Source organism: Vicugna pacos, chromosome 33 (assembly GCF_048564905.1).
Source record: "Vicugna pacos chromosome 33, VicPac4, whole genome shotgun sequence".
In the NCBI taxonomy this organism is placed as follows: Eukaryota; Metazoa; Chordata; class Mammalia; order Artiodactyla; family Camelidae; genus Vicugna; species Vicugna pacos.
In genome coordinates, this window is record NC_133019.1 from 19401344 (window position 1) to 19423474 (window position 22131).

Below are 22131 nucleotides of genomic sequence, written 5' to 3' on the forward strand. Positions count from 1 at the left end.
CGCTGACTTCTTATAAACGTATATAATAAACATTTGTTTCAAGGCTACTTATTCTGTCTTATTAATCTATTTTTGTCATGAACCATGTCATCTTTATCACTAAAGCTTTACCATCTGCTTTCATAATTGGATAGAGTCCACATTCACCTACTACTTTTATCAAAGACAGTCATTCTCACCAATATATTTTTCAAACATGTTTCCATGTTATAAAAATTTTTATTGGAATTTCATTGTCTAGGCATTAAATTTGAAATGAGCTGACATTTTCCAGTGTCTTCCTATTTACAACATGGCACCTCTTCCTGAGCCTAGTTTTCTTTTACTCTTTCTTGTTACATTTTTGTAATTTTTTCTCATGCAGTCTTGCATATTTCTTGTTAAGATTAATCCCAGGCAGTTGATTCACATTATATAAACTATATTACTGTGAAAGGGACCTTTTTCAATTATACTTTAAACTAGTCTTAGTTGATGGTTGGGATACCTCGAGGTTAAGTAGGGATAACTTGCTAGAGAAAATAAACCCTTGCTAGTATATGCCATTCTGCAGGTGTAAGAAACAGGGATGGGACTATCCTAAGAGCCTCTGAAAGATTGCTTCTCTGCTATACAGTGAATTATCCATACATTCTCTTAATCTGTTTATATCTTCAGAGAAAGTGGGACAGTGAATAAATAAATAAGTCTTGTTACAGCAGTGACAGAAGAATAAAGGGCAAAGAGATACAGGAATGAAACCAGAAACACCTAGGAAACACAGGCCATTCAAAATGAAGGTTTATTGTTATTTTTAAAAATGTAAACATGCTGCATGAGCACTCATTTAAGGGCCAAAGATGATTAATTAATAGAATAACGTGACTTGGGAACCGTCTTCTCAGACAAACTGCTGGAGGAAATGCAAACTGGTACATCCCTCTACTAAAGGGAACCTGACAGTATCTACCTAATTATAGGTGCATTTACTCTTATCCATCAATCCAACTTTAGGAAGTCTACCCCATAGATGCACCTGCACATACATGAAATACTACACATTCAATGTTATTCAGTGCAACACAGCATTGTTCAGAATAATGAAAGACCACAAACAACCCTATGCCCATTTTATACAATAAGGACTTTTGATGATAATTATGTACAAACACACAAAGCAGCTGTTAAAAAGAAAGATCTCTGTAACATATTGCTGAGTTAAAATCTCTCTCTCTCTATATATATATATATATGTTGCCTTTTCTTTAAGAAAAAAGGGGAAATAAGGAAATATATTCATATATTCTATTCGTTTAACAGTGGAAACAAATTTACTTATAAGGATAAGGGGTGGGGGATGAGGTTGATAGGAAAAGGGTGAGAGAAGGCTTCCCTTTTTATATCTTTTTCTATTATTAGATTTTTGAACCATGCAAACATATTACCTAATCAAAAACTAACAAATTAAAACTTTTAAACCCTATATTATGTGCTATATTCTTCACGGAATCAGTATTCTCTCTTTAACACAACTTTTCTTCTTAGGAGTACTTTTATACCAGAAATAGGCCAAATGGTCAAAGATAAGGGAAAAATATTTTAGATAATTATAAGAAACAAGATCTCTTGAAACAAAAAACTACTGCAATTAACATTAATCATTTACTTTTTTTTTTCATTTTCATATTCTTTAATGAGCACTTTTTAAAAAGAAAATATTATCTAAATCAGAGGTTGGCACTGTGTGGCCTCTGGACCAAAACCAGTCCCAGACTGTTTCTGTGCAGCCTGTGAGCTAAAAATGGTCTTCCAGGTTGAAAGGGTTGCATAGAAAAAGAGAAAGAACAGGTAACAAAGACCTGATGTCTAAAATGTTTACTATCTAGTCCTTCACAGGAAACATTTGCTGACCTCTGGCTGAATGACGGCATCTTTTTATGTTCCTGATGAAGCAGCAGAAGTAGCAACTAGTTACCTTATACGTGCAGATAGTCAGTTTCCTCTTCCTGGTTTCAGTGTTTCTCTGCAGTAATGTATTACACATCTGGAAAACCTGCTGCATGACAGCATCTTGCCTCAGGTCATCACGGCCCTTCAGAACAACCAAACCACGAACGACTAAGCACAGTTCATTTTCTCCACTATAAAATCACACAGTCATCTGAGGGCAGCCAAAGGCACTCAGAAATCAATCTGAGAATGTGTTCCTCTTAACAGTCTCTTAAATAATTAAGACCTAAAACTGTGCTTTCGCTTAGAATAAGCAATATCACTGGGTGGGCAGAACAACACAGAAAAAAGAAGTCGCCGCCCCACCCCGCCTCCCCAGCTGCTTTTGTAATTACACTCACTGGAACTTCTCCACCGGAGGACACACTGCAGAACACCAGGGCAGAGCAGCTCTGGGTCTCTCTACTACTTCCCAGCAAGGCCCACAGAGCTTGAGAGCAGAGTGAGGGAGGAATGCGGTCCCTTTACGGTAAATTTAGTAGCACTTAGCACAGTGACAAGACTCAGGATACTGAAGCAAGAGCCTTCAATTTGAACTATTCAAGCAAATAAGCAGCAATCATCAAAATTCTTTTCCATCACAAGCAGGCTGACTGTTAACCTCATCATGTCTACATGGTAAATGCTAAAAGCATTATTTTACTTCAACCAATGGTTGTAAGGTTAGTCTTCCAGAAACACAACAAAATGAGGAAATGCATCCTGCTTCTAGAAATAATATATTTCTACTTTATAAGTTTTCCTGTAATCATTCAGAACAAAAATAAAGACCCAAAGCAGGAAGAAAATACCCACTACAGTGTTTCTTTGACTTTTTTCATTAACTCACTAGGAACCACATCGCGAAAGGAAAGTCTCACCTTGACAAGCTGTCTCCTTTCTTTGCCATCAGAGCCCAAACAATCTATTATTTTTGGCAAATTTAAACCTCCTGCTAAACGAAATTCTGCTTTAAATGACTGAATAGTCACCAGATTTCTATATTCTCCTGTGGGGTCCACCTAATAAAATGTATAAATATGACAATAGGTCAGATACACAATTTGCATTTAAAGAAAAATGTGACATAAATGACAATTTTAACATTAAACAGAGGAATGAATGACAATGTGCTGTTGGTTAAGAACTGAAGGGATAACTTTACAAGTGAAAGAAAAAAGATCTGACATTGGAAAGCTTCAAAAAGTGACATGGAAAACACATTTACCTCCCTAAATATCTCTTAATAAAAGCAGGGCATACAAAGTTAGGATGATGTTGCTGAAAAACCCAGGTTCAGGTCTTGCCACTGACCTGTAAGTCATCTGGGAAATAGTAAACTCTTCACAAAAACATAATAAGGTAAATTTTAAAAAAGTGTGGAAAGGAGTTTTCCAGGTTGTAACTGCTAAATCTGGCATTTTAAGGAAATATTTAGCTAAATAACTTTGCTGGTATATGGTTAATCCACAAGATGCAGCTACATTTCAAATCAAATAACTGCAGATATTAAGCAATAAACTGCAGACTCAAAGGAGAGATTTTACATAGTTAAAGTGATCATTTTCTAAACTGTAACCTTTATTATTACATATACCCCTGCTCACATGGTACTTCTAGCAATAAAAGATCATTAGGACAAAGCTAAAAATATTGTGCATATTACAGTCAATTTAATATTATAATACATCACAGTCAATACATTCTAATGCATACAGAATTTAAAAAACCAATATTAAATAATTAGGGACTTTTTTGCCAAGTTAAAAATTAATCTTGGCACAAGACTATAGAATCTTTCCCTCTTTTGGCCAATGAAAATGACAGCCTATAGACTTCTTCGTAAGAAAGATGAAAGGTGTAAAACTGAAGACAGAAGAAAGGAAACCAGGAGAGGCCTTTAAGTATTTTAAGGCATGGACAAAGGGAATCCAATAAAGGGAAAAAAAAACATACATTGAAACAAATGAATTTGCCAATATTTAACCTATTCGAGCTACAAAAAAAAAGTTATTTCAAATGGTTTAACCTAATAAAGAGGAATTTACTTTAATTAAAAAGTCAAAACAGTTAATGGTAAATTACCTTAATTTCCATAGTAGGGACGACAACGTCGTCTAAGTTTTTCAGTTTGGTGATGGGCTGGTCGGCTGGAATGCTTATGCTTTCTGGAGTTAGAATTAAGAGCTTTCAGTGACAACCGCAAATTAACGAACAGCACCGAAGGGAAAGGAGAATTCAGCAGATGCCATCAACCCCAACCTGTGGCTAATGTGTGGTTCAGGCCTTGATTCAGAAAATGAAGTCCAGGGCTCTGGACACAATGTCGCTCAGGGTCAGAGCAAAACAATGGTAAGCATGGCTTACACACGAATTTGCATGTTACCTGGCACTGGGTAATTAGACACATTCCACCCTAGCGGCCAAGCTGAGCAACTTCAGATAATTATGTACCAGTGTGAACAGCACATGGATAATGTATTCCTCTATTACTATCAATGAGACTGAAGGACATGACAATATTCTTTGTTTGCCTACAGGAACACTATGAGAAGTCTCATTCTTATTTGAAAACAATAATTTAAATGTGAAGATACGATTCTGAACAGAAAAAAGAACATAATTATTAAAGTATGGGGAGAGAGATACCTGTAAGTGTATGCATATAACCAAATATTATAGCCACTTATACTTATTTAAAGAGACACAGCAAGAAGAGTGACGGGGAAAATGATAAGGCCTTCCCATCTTTAAGTCCGAGAGTGTAGTCACCTATCATCAGTTCCATGAAACTAAGTGAAAGAGTGACAGGAGGAGTGTTGAAGCTAATTAGATAAAAATCAAAATTAGGATCACTGTGAGCTGTAATCATCATGACCTTCATGTCTATAATTAAAGTAATACTGTGTGAGTTGAACAGACTTACATTACTAGGCTCTATAATTAATATATTCCTACAGAGAACAGCACAGCAAGAAAGCAACACTCATTCTTTCAAACACGTACTTCTCTGGGTCTTCCACTGAGTGGCATCCAAGTTTGCTAATATAATGTAAGCATCACAAAGTGCCTCAACACTTCTGACCATCTGAGGCCTCCTACTTCTGATAGTACGTATTATTTTGTTTGCAGCCTCAATTCGATCCTATTAATAAAAAAAAATTACATAAGCAAATACCCAACACTTAAATGTTTCACAGTTACAATAACAAAAGAAAAAACAGAATTTATGCACATATCTATACAACAGAAGGGCACATAATATGATCCCTGCAATCCCTCAGATGCAAACAAAACAGTCATCTTACTAGGAATGAAATTCATCAAAGGTATAATCATCTCCAGGACACAGGGGCCTTGCAAAATCTATTTTTTTCTTTGCTCACTGCTGTGAGGAAAAAAGGTAAAATACTATTGGTATCTCCTACGCTTTAAGAAATACTCAGTAATTTGAATTTTAGGTAGCATCACAATAACAAAGAATTTACAAACTAAGTATTGTCAACAACACACACTCTTAGAATCCCTGAGACTTAAGAAAGGAACACTGCGAAAAAACGAACATCACAATTCAAACAGATAACGCATGATCAATCCAAATACCTCGTCAAGCTGAGAGCTCTGTTTAGGCGCATTTTTAGGTATTCTGCTCCTTCTTGCTGCCTCTGGTTTGGTCAAAAATTCATCTTTGTTTGCATTTGCTAAGGCCAGTATAATAAACAAAGTATGATGAGGGTGATCCATTGAAATTCTAGAGATGAGCTGCCAGAAAATTAAAACCTGTTAGTTTTACGGAAACCAAAAAGAGAAAATCCATTAACCTTTTAAATTTTGCTTTACATTAAAATATGTGTCACTGTGCTGGATGCTGCAGCGGGTAGTGTGTGTGCATGTGTGTGCACATGCATGTAGGAAAGACACAGAGGTACGTGAGGAGCAAGAAAAGGAGAGAAACTGAGTAACCTATCTGGAGTATGAGAGGAGACAAAAAGAATTCTTTATTCTTGCCCTTAGATAGCGTAAGTAGGACTGACTGAAATGTTTGTTTACTGCCATTTCCTCGAGTGGAACAGTAGTATACAATAATTAAATTAAAAGAAAAGCAGCTGTGGTTTGATTTTTCAGGTTTACTTACGTTATTGAGGACTTCATGAAATCCCAGGCCTCCCATCATCTTGGTCCCCATTCTAGCAGCCAACTGGTACATAAGAGGCAAAAATTTATATGATGGAATCTTCATTCCATCTCTCTGCCATTAAAAAAAAATATATGAAATTAAAAAACAATGCATTTCAAATAATCTTACATCTAAGCAAATTAATTATTCTAAGATAATGGTCCTCTGCCAAGACAGTCATCTAGTGGATGTTGCTAAAACTTCACTGACAACGTTTTTTTCATTATCATTTACCTTCTGAAGGGTATTCTAGATTGACTCATCATTAAGTCATATTTGAATCTAAATTACATTGTACTCAGAACTGGAATATTGGGCATGCTTACATTCCAGCAATTCCAGGGAGGACAAATGTGGACATTAAGACTACTGACAAGTCAGTGCAAATAAAATGGAATAACTATTTTTCCCTACATGCTAAAAGTAACAGGATTTAATGTACACTAGTAGCAGAGACTGGCTGTATTGTAAGTCTTGTCATTTTTTTTCAGCCAGAGGAACCATTTTACTTTTAAACTTCACTCTGAAGTATTTGCAAAAGTAATTCACTGCAAAAAAAAATCCCAGAAAAGAATAAAGCAGGAGGGGAAAAATCTACCTGTGATCACATCATCTTTAATTTCTAAATCTCCCAATCTAGCATCCTGGGTACTTTTCTTCTATGGTAGTCGCAAAGATATAGGAAGAGACTGATCTAAATTCTCTCATCTCCACATAAACCTACAATATTAGAGCTGACTAAATATCTATGTGTAGAGCCCTGAGCCAAGTGCCAAGGATACAAAGTATACAAAATCCATGACATTGAGAGGCTTATGTCTAAACTTTTAAAACACAGGCTAGAATATTGGGTTGAAAAAGAAAACTTGCCTTCATCATGCCATTGACCTCAGAAACTCCAGAATTTTCAAGCCAGAGGGAACAAAGACGGAATATCCACATGTCATGCCCCTCTCCACTTAGTAAGCAACTGATGTAATTTTCAACTGCTTTACATAAGAAACGTTTACGATCTTCTTTCAACGCATGGAGCGCACATTCATCCAGCTCCAGCTCTCGCTGAACCTTTACGGTGTATCTTACGTTGGATAATTAAAGTAAAACACAAAACCCATCAAATTTTATAGAACTATAAAATCATACAAGATATACAACGCAGATGAAAAATCAGGTGTCCATCCCAGGAGAAAAAGCAAAATTATAAAAATCATAAAAGGAACAAATTTTTGTCTTAAAGTCAGTTTATGCAATTCAAAAGCTACCCTAGGCAACCAAGGACAAAGTGGACTCTACTTAAACTAAAATGTATAGACCAAAGGCAAGTTTGAGTAAAGGATTCAGTTACATCAAGATAGGTAACTGCTCTCTATTTAATTTCAACACCTGTCTCTTTTTCAACTATGATACCAACAAACTAGAAAAGCAAACCAAAAAGCTAACATCAATAATACTCTACAATTAGCCCAGACCCAGAGCACGGATTCCTATCTGTATACTTGCATATATACAGTCACTGTGTATCTGTGTATCTTGTCACCTGTTACCTGTTGGTCTGAATTTTATGTTCCCTAAGAAGGCCCACTTCCTCTTTGGCTCTTCTCAGGAGAGCTTGCTTGTTTTCAAATTCTGATGACTTCATATAGTTTTCAATTCTTTGGTACTGGGTATCTGAGAACCGTGCTAATGAGAGAAACGCCTTCATTTTTCCATTTCTGAGCCCATCATTGCTTTCTCCTTCATAACTTCCAGCAACTTCCACTGCCTTCAAAAAAGCACAATCCATTCATATTCTATTTACAGACACTACATGCACCTAAAGAACTACTCTGATCAAAGAAATAGCCACACTAAAGTTTAACTAACATACAAGATAAATTAAATGAAGTACAGAATTTTCTTGACTTTTCAAAATAACTTTGACAGTGCAGAAATAACCAAAACAGTTATTTTTTCTAAAGAACTGTGCAAAAACAAAAAGCTCTATCAAATTCTTTTTTTAAAAATCATAGTATGCTTTTCACTTTCATTTATTTAGTGAAGTGGCTATTTTTTAAATTTGCTAAATTAAATGAGTAAGACACTGAAACAGGATAGTCAAAAGCAGTAGGAGCACTGGAGTCCTGGTCCTACTTGTAGGGTTGGGCTACAAATGAATGGTAAAGGCTGACACACGTATTCCTTAATCAGCTACTTTTACAAATAAGTGAGTGGAGAAATTATCAGGAATAACTTGAAGGAGTAGCTGGTCGCAGGGATAGAGAGCACACACACGCTTACTTTCAAAACATAATCCTTCTTTTGTAACATTCTGTCCTAAAGAGTAAACAGAGCTAAAATAGTAATCATATACAAAAGGAAAGTGAAATCACACCTTTATTTGCATTTGAGAAACATTTGGTCCCACCAAAAAGATCAAATGTATTCATGCTAAACAACTTTCTTAAGGGTTGTTCAAAAATCTTACCTTTTCTAGATAAGTCTGCATAATGACAGCAGGATTTTCTAAGCAAGTTTCTGCTAACCAGGTGCCACACACCCTCAGACATTCCGTGTATATAAGTTTTAGGTTGGGATCATTCTGCATCTGAAAGCAAAATCCTAAAATGTAATTCATTATCGTGACTGTTATACAAATATGTCTTCCATGTAGTGGGGGGGAAAAGCATGTTAAAAATGTTTTTCCTCATTTGCTTTCACCTTAACAACTATTTCAATAATTCCAAACATGTAGGTTTATAGAATAATCATCCCTTACTATTTATTATTACTACTATTATTGGAGCAACTCACATTTATTGAGTACATTTATATGCCAGGCATTTTCTAATGGCTTTTTAAAAAAATTATTTATTCATTTTAATTAATTTACTTATTCTGGGGGGGGGAGTAATTAAGTTTTTATTTATTTATTTACTTTTAATGGAGGTACTGGGGATTGAACCCAGGACCTCGTGTATGCTAAGCACACACTACCACTGAGCTATACCTCCCTGCTTCTAATGGCTTTATGTATAGTAACTCATTTAATCCTCACAAGAACTCTATGAAATAAATACTATTATCACCCTTAATTAGAAAACTAAAACTGAGGTACAAAGAGGGTAACTCCAGTAAGACTTACTCCAGGGTCCATAATGTTAAGCAATATTTAAACATCATATCATATGAGCTTCCAGGTCTTTGGTATAATAATGAATTCTCTAAAAATGGAGGATGTCATACAAGTTCCCATTATCCAAAAGGATGTAAACTGATATTCACTAAGCAGGCGTATGTCAGAGGAACAGCATTGTGGCCAAACCTTTAAAACACTTTATGATTCTTACAAATGTTGCTACTTTGTTCACTGTATGCTGGAGACAGAGCTGAAGACGCAACCAAATTTACAATAACTAATATAGGGAATGGTAGATAAAATTTTAGACATGATGTTTTCAAAGTATTTGAATTGACAACCTAATTATTCCAATTTTTTTTAACTTTTGTTCTCTCATGCATTTCCTCTTCCATTTTTTTGTCATTTCAAATTATAGTAGATATTTCATCTTTGTTTTCATCTACCCTTCTTGAATACTTCGGAAAGTTAAAAAAAATAAGGCTTGACACTGGAAAATTAAATAAATCTACCACAAGATGGACTGATAGAAATGTAAACAGGAAAAATGAATACCTTCTAAACTTCTTTTACAAATATTAATTTTCAAGTCTCCTTTTCACAATCTCTTATTCATGGATCAGTGATCTCAAAGTTTTAATAAAGATGGCAATTATATTAAAATTTATTTAAAATATCTTATTGCTCAGTAATATTTCTTATAACAGTAAAATACTAATTCAGTAAAAAGCCGAAAAAATAAAAGTGAACCTCTAAATAACTGGCATCCAACTTCTTGATCATCTGCTTGAGAATACTCAGGGCAAGACTCTGTTCGTTTTTCGCCCAGAACACTTGTGCTTCCTCCAGCTGCCACTCAGAGACTCCACAGCTAGCTGGATTATATTGTTTAATTTGAAATATTGCCCTTTCAGGGAGCTGAAATGAAAATGACAAATGGGAATAAATACTTTTACTATTTATTATTCCTACTATCACCACCACTAATAATAAAAGCAGTCACTACCATTCACTGAGGACTTGACTATTTGTCAGGACTGCCTTAAACTGTATCTCTGACTGTCTCGTCCAGCCCCCATGTCTGCCTATATGTTTTTCTCTATATATAGAAACTAAATATATATAAAAATATATTGCATGTGTATACACAAAGTATATAAAATCACTAAATTGTTATAAATATAGTAAGTAAGTTAGGCAGCTTCTCATTTTTCAATCAGGAAATTGAGGCTCAGAGAAGGTAAGTACCTTGTTCAAGACTCAAATTCAGGTCTAATTCCAAAATGGGAAATCTTAAACAATTATGCTATACAATAGTTTAATAGTAATCTGTTTCCCAAGGGCATTTCTTTTTTACTTATGTTTTCTATTTTCTGGGAAATAAAAGGAAAGGTCAAGAGGTGAGACCACATAGTTTTAAGTCTGATTACCTGAGTGTTCTTGAAAGTTCGGGCTAGTGTGGAGAGTTCTACAAGGTGCTTGGTGAGAATGTCCTTAAAACACTCTCTCTGGGAGTCCTCCACTTCCTTTTCTATCAAGATCTCCAAAATGACTGTGCGTAGAGCCATTATAGGCTCCTGAAAACTAAAATCACTGTCTTTCAGAAGCTGGGAGTGTTTCCACCACTTACTGTATACTTCAGAGGGCTGCCTATCCGTCACTGATCTGAAAGTCAAATCACAAAGCTCATGTAAGCAAGAGAAATGGAAAAAAAAAATTGCTGTCAGACAGCTTTCGAAACTTAAGATATAACAAATACAAAAGACTTTTAACAGTAACATGACTGGAACTTTCAAATAATCCAAAGTAAGGACCAAAATTTAGAAACCTACACCATGGTCAAATCACTGAGGGTCGGTCAGCAGAGAACCCACAGATGGACATTTTTAAAGATTTTCTTTCTTTTTTTAAATTGAAGTATAGTCAATTTACAATATTATATTAGTTTCAGGTATACAACATAGTGATTCAATACTTTTATAGATTATACTTTCAAGATTTTCTTAAAAATACTCTTCAACCTCACAAAAAGCAGCACTTCTAAATATATATTCTCCTGAAGTGAGAACACATTCATGAAGCTTGTCATTAAGAACGCCTATACCTCTAGTCCTGTTTCAATGTTCCCTGTGGTAAAATTAGACATGCTAGCAAGGAAATGAAATACACTCATTAATTATCTACTGTACCCGCCAGGCACAGGGCATGTCTCTGCATAACTGCCAGTGTTAAGGAAAGCACAATCCAATGAAGGAAATGCTGGCATCGGGCAAAGATTTCATGTACCAATATTATTTACTAAAGGAAGAGAAAATACATATTGTACAATTAGTTCATATGAACAGAGTGCTTCCCAGATGGTCAAACTAAGCAATGCTGTCCACTCGTATACAGCACAGGGAACTATATTCAATTTCTTTTAATAACATAATGGAAAAGAACCTGAAAAGAAAAAATATGCATGTATGTATATGTGTAACTGAATCACTCTGCTGTACCCCTGAAACTAACACTGTAAATCAACCATACTTCCATAAAAAATTTTAAAAAATACTGTCCAATCTGTTAGAACTAGCGTATTGAGAAAAATCAAGATGAAGCAGGGAGACTAAGATGATGACAAGCTGATGACCAGGAAATGAAAGCTCTTTATGTTGCTTGATAGAAAAGAAAACAGCAACACAAATTCATAGGAACCAAAACTTCAGTTCCTCCCAAAATGATTCTAGAGCAGCAGGTCTCAAACTTTCTAATCTCAGGAATCCTTTATACTCATACAAATTCTTTGAAGACCCCAAAGAGCTTTTGTTTGCTGAATTACACCTGTTAGCATTTACCTTATCAGAACTGGAAACTGACAAATATCTTACATGTATTACTTGATTTTAAAAAACAATAAACTGACTATCATAAGTAACATTTCTATGGAAAATAACTATACTTCCCAAAACAAAACAAAATTTCATGAGAGGAAGAGCACTGTTTCACGTTTCTGCAAATCTCTTTGATGTCTGGCTTAAAGGAGCTAGCTGAATTCTCATCTTTCCTTCTGCACTTGGTTTGCTGTGATATGATGTCTGGTTGGAGCATATGAAGAAAATCCAGCCTCATACAGACATGTAGTTGGAATACGGAGTATGTTAAGAGTCTTTTCAGCTAATTGTGGATATTCTCTGATACCTCACCAAAACTGCACTATAGCTCATGGGAGAATGACAGAAAAACAAAAACAAAAACAGATGATACCTTGCTATAAATTATGATAGTTTGGATTTCATGAACCCCTGAATGGACCTTGGGGACCCCCGGGATCTCCATACTACACTCTGAGAACTGCTGTCCTAGAGCACAGGTACTTGTTCACCAGCGCATCAAGCTTCCCCTTCCTTCCTTATAATTACCCAGCAGAGAGAGAACGGTATTAGTCAGTACAGGCTTCTTAAGGAATTCTAACCGTTCTCTTGAGGAAGACACCTTTCCTGCAGAGGGAAAGTTCCTGAATCTCTGGCAGTAAGAACTACAATGAACTTATCAATGACAGCAGAAAGCAGCTTTGCCCCTTTATCCTCTAGTTAAGAAGAGCCGCATCAATGGCTCTGTCTTCTGCAACACAGTTCGGGAAAAACCGTACTATTTTCTGACTCTAAAATTTCCTTCTCCTTTCTACTTAAAAACCATATACCAAGCTTTATTTTAGCGTACACATACGGTGATCTTAGTAATTTACACCCTCTTTTCTTCCTCTTACAATAATAATAGTGACTCAGAATGATGGGGTTAAAAAAAGGCCTCAGAGGCCATCAAATATAAATCCTGCATTTTAGAAATGAGGAAAATGAAGCCCAAAGAGGTCAAGTGACTTTCTATGGTCAGAGAGTCCACAGTTAGATCCCTTACATACTGAATAACTGTTCTATCTCATTTTCCAGCACTCCTGGATCACTTCCTTTTCACCATTATAAGTAAATACTTTCTCCATATTCACTGACACAGACTGTTTACTAAGACTCAGTCACCACGAAGAAGCACTAGGGCTACAAGAATAAACTAGCCCACTTGCAGGGAGCTTCCAGGACAGCAGGGCAGACTATACATAAAATGGCATTAGTACAACGCACTACTGCAATGCAGTGCTACAACAGAATGCAGCATAATGCGCTATGACAAACAACACGAGGAAACAATTTTATCTAGGCTAGAACAGGGGAAAGGCTGTAAAGAGAAAAACACACAGCCAAATTTCAGAAACTGGAATTTTTACAATGACTAGTTTTGAAAATGTTTATTTTTGTAAGATCAGAGTTCACTAGGCTACTTTACTTACATCTGGATAAACGGAAAGAAACCTATGGCTGTTCTCTACATAGCGTTTATTTTTTAAAGTTACTGTCGGTAACAGAAAGGTTGCACTTTGAGATACACAGTCATTGGAATCACGTACCTTGACAAAAGCTCTCCGATGTCCTCAAGCTCTCCGATGGCCTGCAGTCTGCTGAGCGTAGGGTAGAGGGAATACACAGACTCAAGGCTGCCCTTACACAGCTCCTCCACTTCTTTAACTCTAGTGGCAGACAAGACAAGACACTGAAAACTAAGAAGAGGTCTGCAGGAAGATAGAAGTTCAAGTTTACTGTTAAGGAGTTCTCATCATAGGCCTTGGTGTTGATCTAATAATATTAATATTTATCAGCATCAGCAAAAGGCAGTGGAAACAAAGTAAATCTTGGAACTGCACATCCCTGGATGCAAGTCCCAGTTATGCCAGTAACAGCTGTGTAACTCTGGGCACATTACTAGATGCCTCTGAACCGAAGTTTTTTCACTTCTAGAATTATTTTGAAGATTAGAGGATACACATGGGAAAAGCCTAACAAAGTGGCTCCATATGATAAGCACTTAAATGGTAGCAAGCATTATTTCTGTAATAAAATACAGGATTTACTAGGTCACAACTACTGTTAAACAAAAAATGTGTTACATTTATTTAGCCTGTAACAGTTCATTTCTTTCTTGTTCATTATCTCATCTGTGCCTCATAAGAAGCATTCATCATTTTATAAAAAGAACACTAAGAGAGAGAAACACCATATAACTACTAGAAAAGACAGGATTAAAATTCTCAATATACTGATCCAGGAAGAGAACCAAGGAGTGGGACACAACAAGACTTTCTTTAGGGTTTAGCACAAATAGTTGATCAGAGGGCTTTCCTAAAAGGAATCTTACTAAATTTTAAAGGAAAAAATATATTTAAACCACATAAAGAAAGAAATACTACATGAGAAAAAAATAAAGTTTATGTAAGTACCTAACATATGAACATGTTCTTACATCTAAAAGAAAGAAAACAAAAGGTAACATTGGTACTGTACCTAAAAACATGTTTGTGCTTTATATATACATATATATATATACTGTATATTTGAGAATTGCGCATTAAAGAATTCTCTCATACAAATATATATATATATTTGACAAGAATATATATATATATTCTCTCATACAAAACATTTAAAACATGAAGAATACTTTTTCAAGATATAGAAAACAACTGTTAAGACAGGCACACTCATAATTCTTACAAAAACATGCTGGCAGTGAATAAAAGGCATTTGAGCACTCATTTCCCAAATACGTAAAAGCTATGAAATTGTTAACTGTTGAATTTTTCCTCCTGCTTTGGCACTGTTTCGAGTCTCAGCACCGATTAGTATGAATCACGAGTTACACAGGAAATACTTTTTTAAGGGAGAAGAGGGGAAGAGGGAATGACAAGGAAACAACCTAACCACAGCCTTTGGGTCCTTATACCTTCACCAGTGCCAATCTTTGTGTTGAAATTATTCGTCAAATATTCAGAAAAGAAGCCATGACATTAAATGTTAAGACACAGTAACTCTCTCTTTTTAAAATACCTGGCATACTTGAGACTTTCATAAAAAGTGGAGAATTCTCTGTCTCTTAGAGCCTGTAGAGCATTGTACAACGATTCGTGGTAACTGGTTCCTTCTATCCCTTTGCTGTGAGATAAATAAAAAAATTTAAGAAAAAAATACGATTAAAAACAGAGAATCCTAAGATATGTGTGTATATAAACAGCTTCACCAAAAGGCAGAATTTAAACTAAAATTAAGATATCTCCAATTTTAAAACTGCATTTCTAGAAAGTTTGGTAAGAATTACAAAGAATTTTGTGGATCATTTAAATTCTCCAAGCAGAAAAACAGTAAATTTCTCAGATACTTTTCCTGAATCTAAATATGCTATATTCTCATTTATTTATTTATTTGATGAACACCTACTATGTGCCGAACACTAGGCACCAGGTTCTAGACACAGGGAATCCATTAGTGGGCAAGTCAGATCAGGTCCCATTCTCATGGAGTTTATGTTCTGGTTTGGAGAAGATGGACAATAAATAAGAAAAATATCAGATAGTGACCAAGGGCATGCAGAAAAGTAGAACAGGGTAACAAAACAGGATGACTGGGTGACTAGTTTAGAATGGATGGTCAAAAAAGGCTCTCTAAATATGTCACGTTATTAAACTACAGTCTGAACGACAAGTAGCCACCTTCAAGTTAACAAGGGAAAAAAGAAGATACATTTACGACTTCCAGGTTCAAACAATTTGTCCAGATGGAAAACCATGGAGAAGGCCTATGTGGCTGAAACACAGTAAGCAAGGGGAAAAGCAGCACACACAGATTTACAGACGCCAGTGGGAGAGTGGGAATCAGCTTGCAGAGTAAAATGTTTTTAAAATAGGACAGCCTATCTCTAATTTTACCACAGCCTAACAGTTTGAAATCTGAAAGACAATCTAACTTATGAAAATTTTCTCCTATGAAAGTGATTATACATACAATTAATATGATTTAATTTTTTACATCATCAGAAGAATTTCTACATAAATACACAATCTTTTATTCAATTAGGTGCTTGGCTCTTCACTCAGAACACATGGTGACCTTACATGTAGGTAATAAACGGTATCTTCCTGCACTAGTGATTCAGCAGTGTTTTTTCATAAAAGAAAATATTTCATAAATAAAGATGAACAGTCTTTTGTGTACCATCCAGCCAATAAAAGTACCATCTGACTAACTAAATGTTTGCAGAAGGGAGTGGGAAGGGAGAAGCCTGTATTTCTCTTTAGATTTATAAACAGTACATGAGAAGATTCTCATGAGAAAATAATTTTATATTTCTATTTTCAAAAATATCTTGACGGTGGAGGTGAAGGCGCCCTAATAGAAGAAGGGAGTGAAGTTCAAGACTAGGCACGCTGACAGCTTACTGCTATCTTATTTAAGATTTAGGCATATCCAGAGTTTATAGCACCTACAAAACATAAAAACACAACTCCCACCACGTTAATAGAGCAAGATAAAAAAAAACAGTTTATTGTCCATAACCAGTGAAAGGGTGATAAAAAAAATCTGAATTCTTCTTACCTGACAGAAACACAGTGGTCCCACTGCATGCCCCTCCATGCTGCTTGGTAATGCAGTTCCTGTAGCTCAGCACACCACTCTTTATTTTCATGATCTAATCGTTTTAAATAAATGGAAAGAATATGGCAGAGTCCCAAATTCTGCAAGGCCTGAGCCGGAGTTTAGTTAAAAAAAAAAGGAAGTGGTTGAAAGTAACAGGTAAGTAGGGAAAGAAAAAAACAGCAATCAAACAGAAAAAGTAACTTTAAAAATTCTAGTAGTTGACAATATCACTTAAAATCTCAAAGTGTTGTTTCTCTGTTCCTCTCAATACACAAAGATGGAGCCCAAAGGGCTCTTATATTTGATGAAAGAATGGCTAAACCAGTAACAGAGATGATAATTTCTGGGACAAACTCTAGTGAAAACTGTATGAGAAACACTCTACATGAGATTTGCCACACAAAGGACTTAATTCACTACCTGGCACATTGTACACAGTCAAGAAATGTCTTCCATTGTTAGCTAAGAAGACTATGATCAGCAAATCTACATTATCTGTCAGGTCAGTGATCTGTCCAATTTACCTGTCTACCTCTGAACTTTTATCCCAGTACCTCAATAACAAATAATTTTCAGTCTTATCTCTAAAGTTATCTGGTTGTGTGAATATTCCACTGACATAATGAAAGAATCTGAGCACCACACTAGCAGAGCTTTATCAAAGCAGAAGAAAAGTACCTGAATTATTCCTGCCTGGCGAGTTGATGAGGGGATTGCCGTCTCAAGGTCATATGTTACCAGGGCTTTCTCCCACATCGCTTCATGTTCATATGTTCGTAGTCTATAAGAAAAGATTGTTAAAATGCTTTTGAGTTCTACATGCAGGTGACTTCCTCGTAAAGAATTTCTATAATTCTTTCACCTCCTTGGTTAGATTTATTCCCAGATATTTTATTACTTTGAGTGCTATTTTAAAGGGGATTGTTTCTTTACTTTCTTTTTCTGTTGATTTATCGTTAGTGTAAAGAAATGCAACTGATTTTTGAACGTTAATTTTGTAACCTGCTACCTTGCTGAATTCTTCAATCAGCTCTAGTAGCTTTTGTGTGGACCTTTTAGGGTTTTCTAAATATAGTAACATGTCGTCAGCATATAATGACACTTTTACCTCTTCTTTTCCAATTTGGATCCCTTTTCTTTCTTTCTCTTGCCTAACATTATCTAGGAAAAAGCAACTTACCTAGTAAGGGGTTGTAACATTTTCCCTCCACCACAGCCATAAAGACTGTCTGGCTCTCCTATACTTCTGTAGATTTCTAAGAGCAGATCCTAAAAACACGGAAACAACAAAAATTGGAGGGGAGAAATATCAGTTTATCAATTTAGCAAATCTGAAATTACATCATCACCAACATGTAACTCCCAACTCTAAACATTATGTTATAAAAGAAAAGTATGCTATAAAAATGAAAGTATAATAACATTGAAATATATATTAAAGATATAGATCAGCAACAAAACAAATTTATAACAGAATGACTGTGGACTACCTGACAAGAATTGCTAACAATTTATTGAATTACATAAGAAATAAATCCCAACCTACCAGGCTTTTAACACATGTAAAAATAATCATAAAACAAAAGCAAACAACCCTATCAGCAGCTAAAATATGGGAAAATAAAGCTCTGCAAAGTCTGACTCTTGAAAATTGAATTTGGTAAAAATAAGAGCCATAGGTTTTCTTTCAAAGGAAATTCAAAACTGCATTATGTTATGATTGGTAAAATGTGATATGGATAAAGAAGTGGTCTGATGACTCAAAGTTTTGTTATAAAATTTACTTGGGAAAGAATTAATTCTGTTTAAAACAATCTCAGTAAAATAAAAATGGAAATAGAAAACAAGAAAATAGAAAGAGTTAAATTGCACTGCACAGAAAAACTGATAGAGCAATTGAATTGTCTTAATGGTGCTTGCTCTAGGAAATATTTTCTAAACACAAACTGACACCAGCACAACTCTATTATTCTAATCAAACTGTTCCTATTCATAAACACGAATCAAGCCCTCAGCGTTGGAACATTCGGTCCTGAAGCGTAGCACAGCTCCTGGTGCACAGGAGATTCTCCAAAAACTCAAGTCACAGAGGGTAAGACTATAAGGAAGCAAAAAAGGGAAGGAGAAAAACCAGGAGAATGGGATCAAAGAGGCAGACAGAACATATTTCAAACAAAGCATGCCTGATGGGTTTAAGTGTTGATGAAACATTAAGGAAGAAGCTGAACGGAGGTGACCACTAGACTCAGCAACGTTAAGTTCATGGGTGGCATTAGCAAGTGCTACTTCTGTGGAGGGTGGAGACGGAGAGGAAATGGAGACAGCAAATACAGACAACTCTTGCACAGGGTTTGGCTGTGATGGGAAGGGAGGACCTTAATGAGAACATAGGGAGCAGGGAAATGGTTTTGCGTTCATTTGAAGGGGAATATTTTTAATATGAAAAGTTTTACAATGTTTGGATCTGTTGAGAGGGAGCACAGCACAGTAAAAAATAAAAGTTTCTGAGAAAGAGTTGATGAAAAACAAAGTCCAGAAAGAAGGACAGAAGGAGAAACTGTTGCTCTGCTTTAACAAGAGGAAAGATTACAACAGAAGCAGATGCAGGGAGATGTTTGTGGCTGACAGTGGGAGGTGGTGGGACTTCCTCTCTGTGATCCCTAATTTGGCCAAGAAGCAGGAGGCACACTGAAAGCAAAAGTACAGGAGAGAAGAGAAGAGAAGAGAAGGGAAGAGAAGGGAAGGGAAGGGAAGGGAAGGGAAGGGAAGGGAAGGGAAGGGAAGGGAAGGGAAGGGAAGGGAAGGGAAGGGAAGGGAAGGGAAGAGAAGGGAAGAGGTTTAAGCAAAGTGAAGAAATTGAAACTGTCATTTTAGTGGAATAAGCTTTCCAAAGAAATTCAGTAAGAATACGTCAATTTAAGCATAGACTTTAAAAAATTTACAGAAAAAGCAATCTGCCCTGAGATGCGACATACAGTAAACAAAATAGAGAAATGAATATATGATTATAAATGTTAAGTCCTATAAAGAAAATGAACACAGTACCGTAGCAGAAAACATATGGTATAAATTCACCCTAAGAGATAGGTGGTTTTAATTTCATCTTGCAGATAAAGGAACTCAAAGTTGGAAAGGTTAAGTAATCTCTGCAGAGATTATACATCTAAGCGGCTTAGGAAGGATTAGAACTCAAGTCTGTCTACTCCAAGGCCTAAGCTTCAAGACCATTAATTTACATATATGACACTCAGCAAAAAGTAACTTCAGTTTTGAAAATCAAATTACAAATCAAATCTATATTGTCTTTGTAACAAAATAATAATCTAAAGTATAAAACAAATATTACCATCAATAATAGGGTCTAAATATTTACCTGTAAACTTATTCCAGTTTCTTCTTTACTTTTTTCACTCAAACTGGAAATAGTTGTACTTTGGCTTCCTTCTTCAAATGTAAGATTTCTGTGGGTCACAAAAGCAACCTCTTTTCATGGGAATATACTACTTTAAAAGCTTATCAAAAGATACTGTAGACTTTGACAAAAAAAACTAACAAAGGTCACAAAATATAATGAACCATTTATACTTGAAAACAATATGATTTAGGCCTAGAATAGAAAAGGAATTTGTGAATTAATTCTCTGAATAAGAATTACGTCTTAATGACAGTCTCATTTATGGGAACGCTATATGCCAAAAAAGGCTTATTTATAGAGACAGGCCTGTTTAAAAACAGAACAGATGCCCCCAAGTTCAATTCCTGTATGTTGCCAGTGGTTTTGCTTGATGTTTAAACTCATGAATAATCACCAGCCCACAAATTAAGACCACACTTGAGACACCACTTAACACCTGATAAACTGGCAAAAATTAAGAAGTCTCATAATATTAAGTGTTGAGAAGGAAGTGGATCAGTAGGATCCAAGGTAATAAAATTAAGAAGTGACAGAATTAGAACTCAGATGTAACTACATCAAGGCCTTAGCTTTACACATACCATCTACACATACAATACTCAGTCCTATAAGCAGTTTCAATTCTATAGTAATGCCAGCTGTACAGTGCTTATGATGATGATAATCCAACGTATAAAATAAATACTGTCATAAGGGACAGTGCCTCTATTATTTACCTATAAACTTATTTCAGTTTCTTTACTTTTTTTACTCAAACTAGAAATAATGATACTTCGACTCCCTTCTCAAAGTGTAAGGCTTCCTACTGACCCACTTCTTCATGAACTACATCTGTGAGTTGGCATAATCGCTTGAGAAAACAATGTGGCACGATCTTCTAAGGTTGAAAATTTGCATACTCTGCAACCCAGTAATTCTGCACCTAGGTATGTATCATTAACAGGGGAATGGTAAAAGAATTGTGGCATATTGTCCCACTGATACACTATGTGGCAGCAACAATGAATTACAGCAAAATACAAACAACATAGATAAATCTTACCCAAAAAAGTGAGTGAAAAAACAACTTAAGAAAAGTTCATATATGGTTTCTTATAAAGCTAAAAAATAAGCAAACTAAACTATATTTATGGGTACCTACTCACATGATAACTGTATCATCCAAGCGAATGATCAACACAAAACATAACACAACTTTTACCTCTCAGAGGAGCAGAGGGATGGGACACAGGAGACCACTGACTGATAAAATGGCGCTGACAACATTCTGTTTTGGTTTATAACCTTTATATATAAATATTACATATCTTCTCCTTATTGGTAAGTCATACAGAAGAAAAGGTAGTTTTTACAGGAGAAATTTTGAAAGTAGGAATGATAGTGTTACGAGCTATGATTTTGAATCTTAGGCTGTCACTCATCCAAGCAAAAGACAGAGCTGCCAGGCCTGCTGCCAGGCATTGCCACAGGTGCCAGGAGCACTACCATAGCTGAGGGTGTGGACCAGCACCTGTTGTCTAATCCTGCTTGAAGGAGTTTTGACTTCCTTTTAAAAAATTTATGGATGCTAATTTTGAAAGCTCATATATTCTCAGGAGCAAGTTTGCAAATAAAATAAACGTTATATGTATTCCTGAATACCTAGCATAAGGCATTTTGCTATTAAATAACTTGAACAGGAAACCTAAGACAGAAATTCATTTTTTTGATCTGACACTGTTAGTTAACTGTAGATATGTAATTTGCTTTTATACTTTTCCTGATTACTTTAGATTTACAGAAATCCCAGTTCACCTAACTGAGTCACTGAAGAAAATTAGCATTCTCTACCTTCTCTATACACTTCATGTCTATCTGCCCTCCCTTCCCAGCAGGGACCTGAAAAAAAAAATCAAAACCAGACTTTTAGAGTTCCAGTCAAGATGCCGGAGTAACAGGACCACAAGCTCGGCTCTCC

The 22131-nt window shown here is 35.6% G+C and overlaps 2 protein-coding genes across 8 annotated transcripts in view; one reads left to right on the plus strand and one right to left on the minus strand.

Moving 5' to 3' along the window:
- Positions 1 to 22131, plus strand: part of C33H11orf65 (chromosome 33 C11orf65 homolog) — a 258094-nt gene that overhangs the window by 106904 nt on the left and 129059 nt on the right. The window lies entirely within an intron of this gene.
- The window catches only part of LOC116277740 (serine-protein kinase ATM-like), a 99020-nt gene that overhangs the window by 20471 nt on the left and 56418 nt on the right, over positions 1 to 22131 (minus strand). The window contains exons 35-51 of the mRNA XM_072953810.1: positions 20133 to 20220; positions 17940 to 18028; positions 17438 to 17540; positions 16718 to 16866; positions 15176 to 15280; positions 13702 to 13821; positions 10691 to 10925; positions 10011 to 10178; positions 8610 to 8729; positions 7690 to 7907; positions 7016 to 7223; positions 6104 to 6217; positions 5572 to 5730; positions 4975 to 5113; positions 4054 to 4136; positions 2850 to 2990; positions 1955 to 2071 (exon numbers count right to left, since the gene is read on the minus strand). Of these exons, the coding sequence (XP_072809911.1) occupies positions 1955 to 2071; positions 2850 to 2990; positions 4054 to 4136; positions 4975 to 5113; positions 5572 to 5730; positions 6104 to 6217; positions 7016 to 7223; positions 7690 to 7907; positions 8610 to 8729; positions 10011 to 10178; positions 10691 to 10925; positions 13702 to 13821; positions 15176 to 15280; positions 16718 to 16866; positions 17438 to 17540; positions 17940 to 18028; positions 20133 to 20220 (2356 nt within the window). The remainder of the gene's footprint in view (positions 1 to 1954; positions 2072 to 2849; positions 2991 to 4053; positions 4137 to 4974; positions 5114 to 5571; positions 5731 to 6103; positions 6218 to 7015; positions 7224 to 7689; positions 7908 to 8609; positions 8730 to 10010; positions 10179 to 10690; positions 10926 to 13701; positions 13822 to 15175; positions 15281 to 16717; positions 16867 to 17437; positions 17541 to 17939; positions 18029 to 20132; positions 20221 to 22131) is intronic.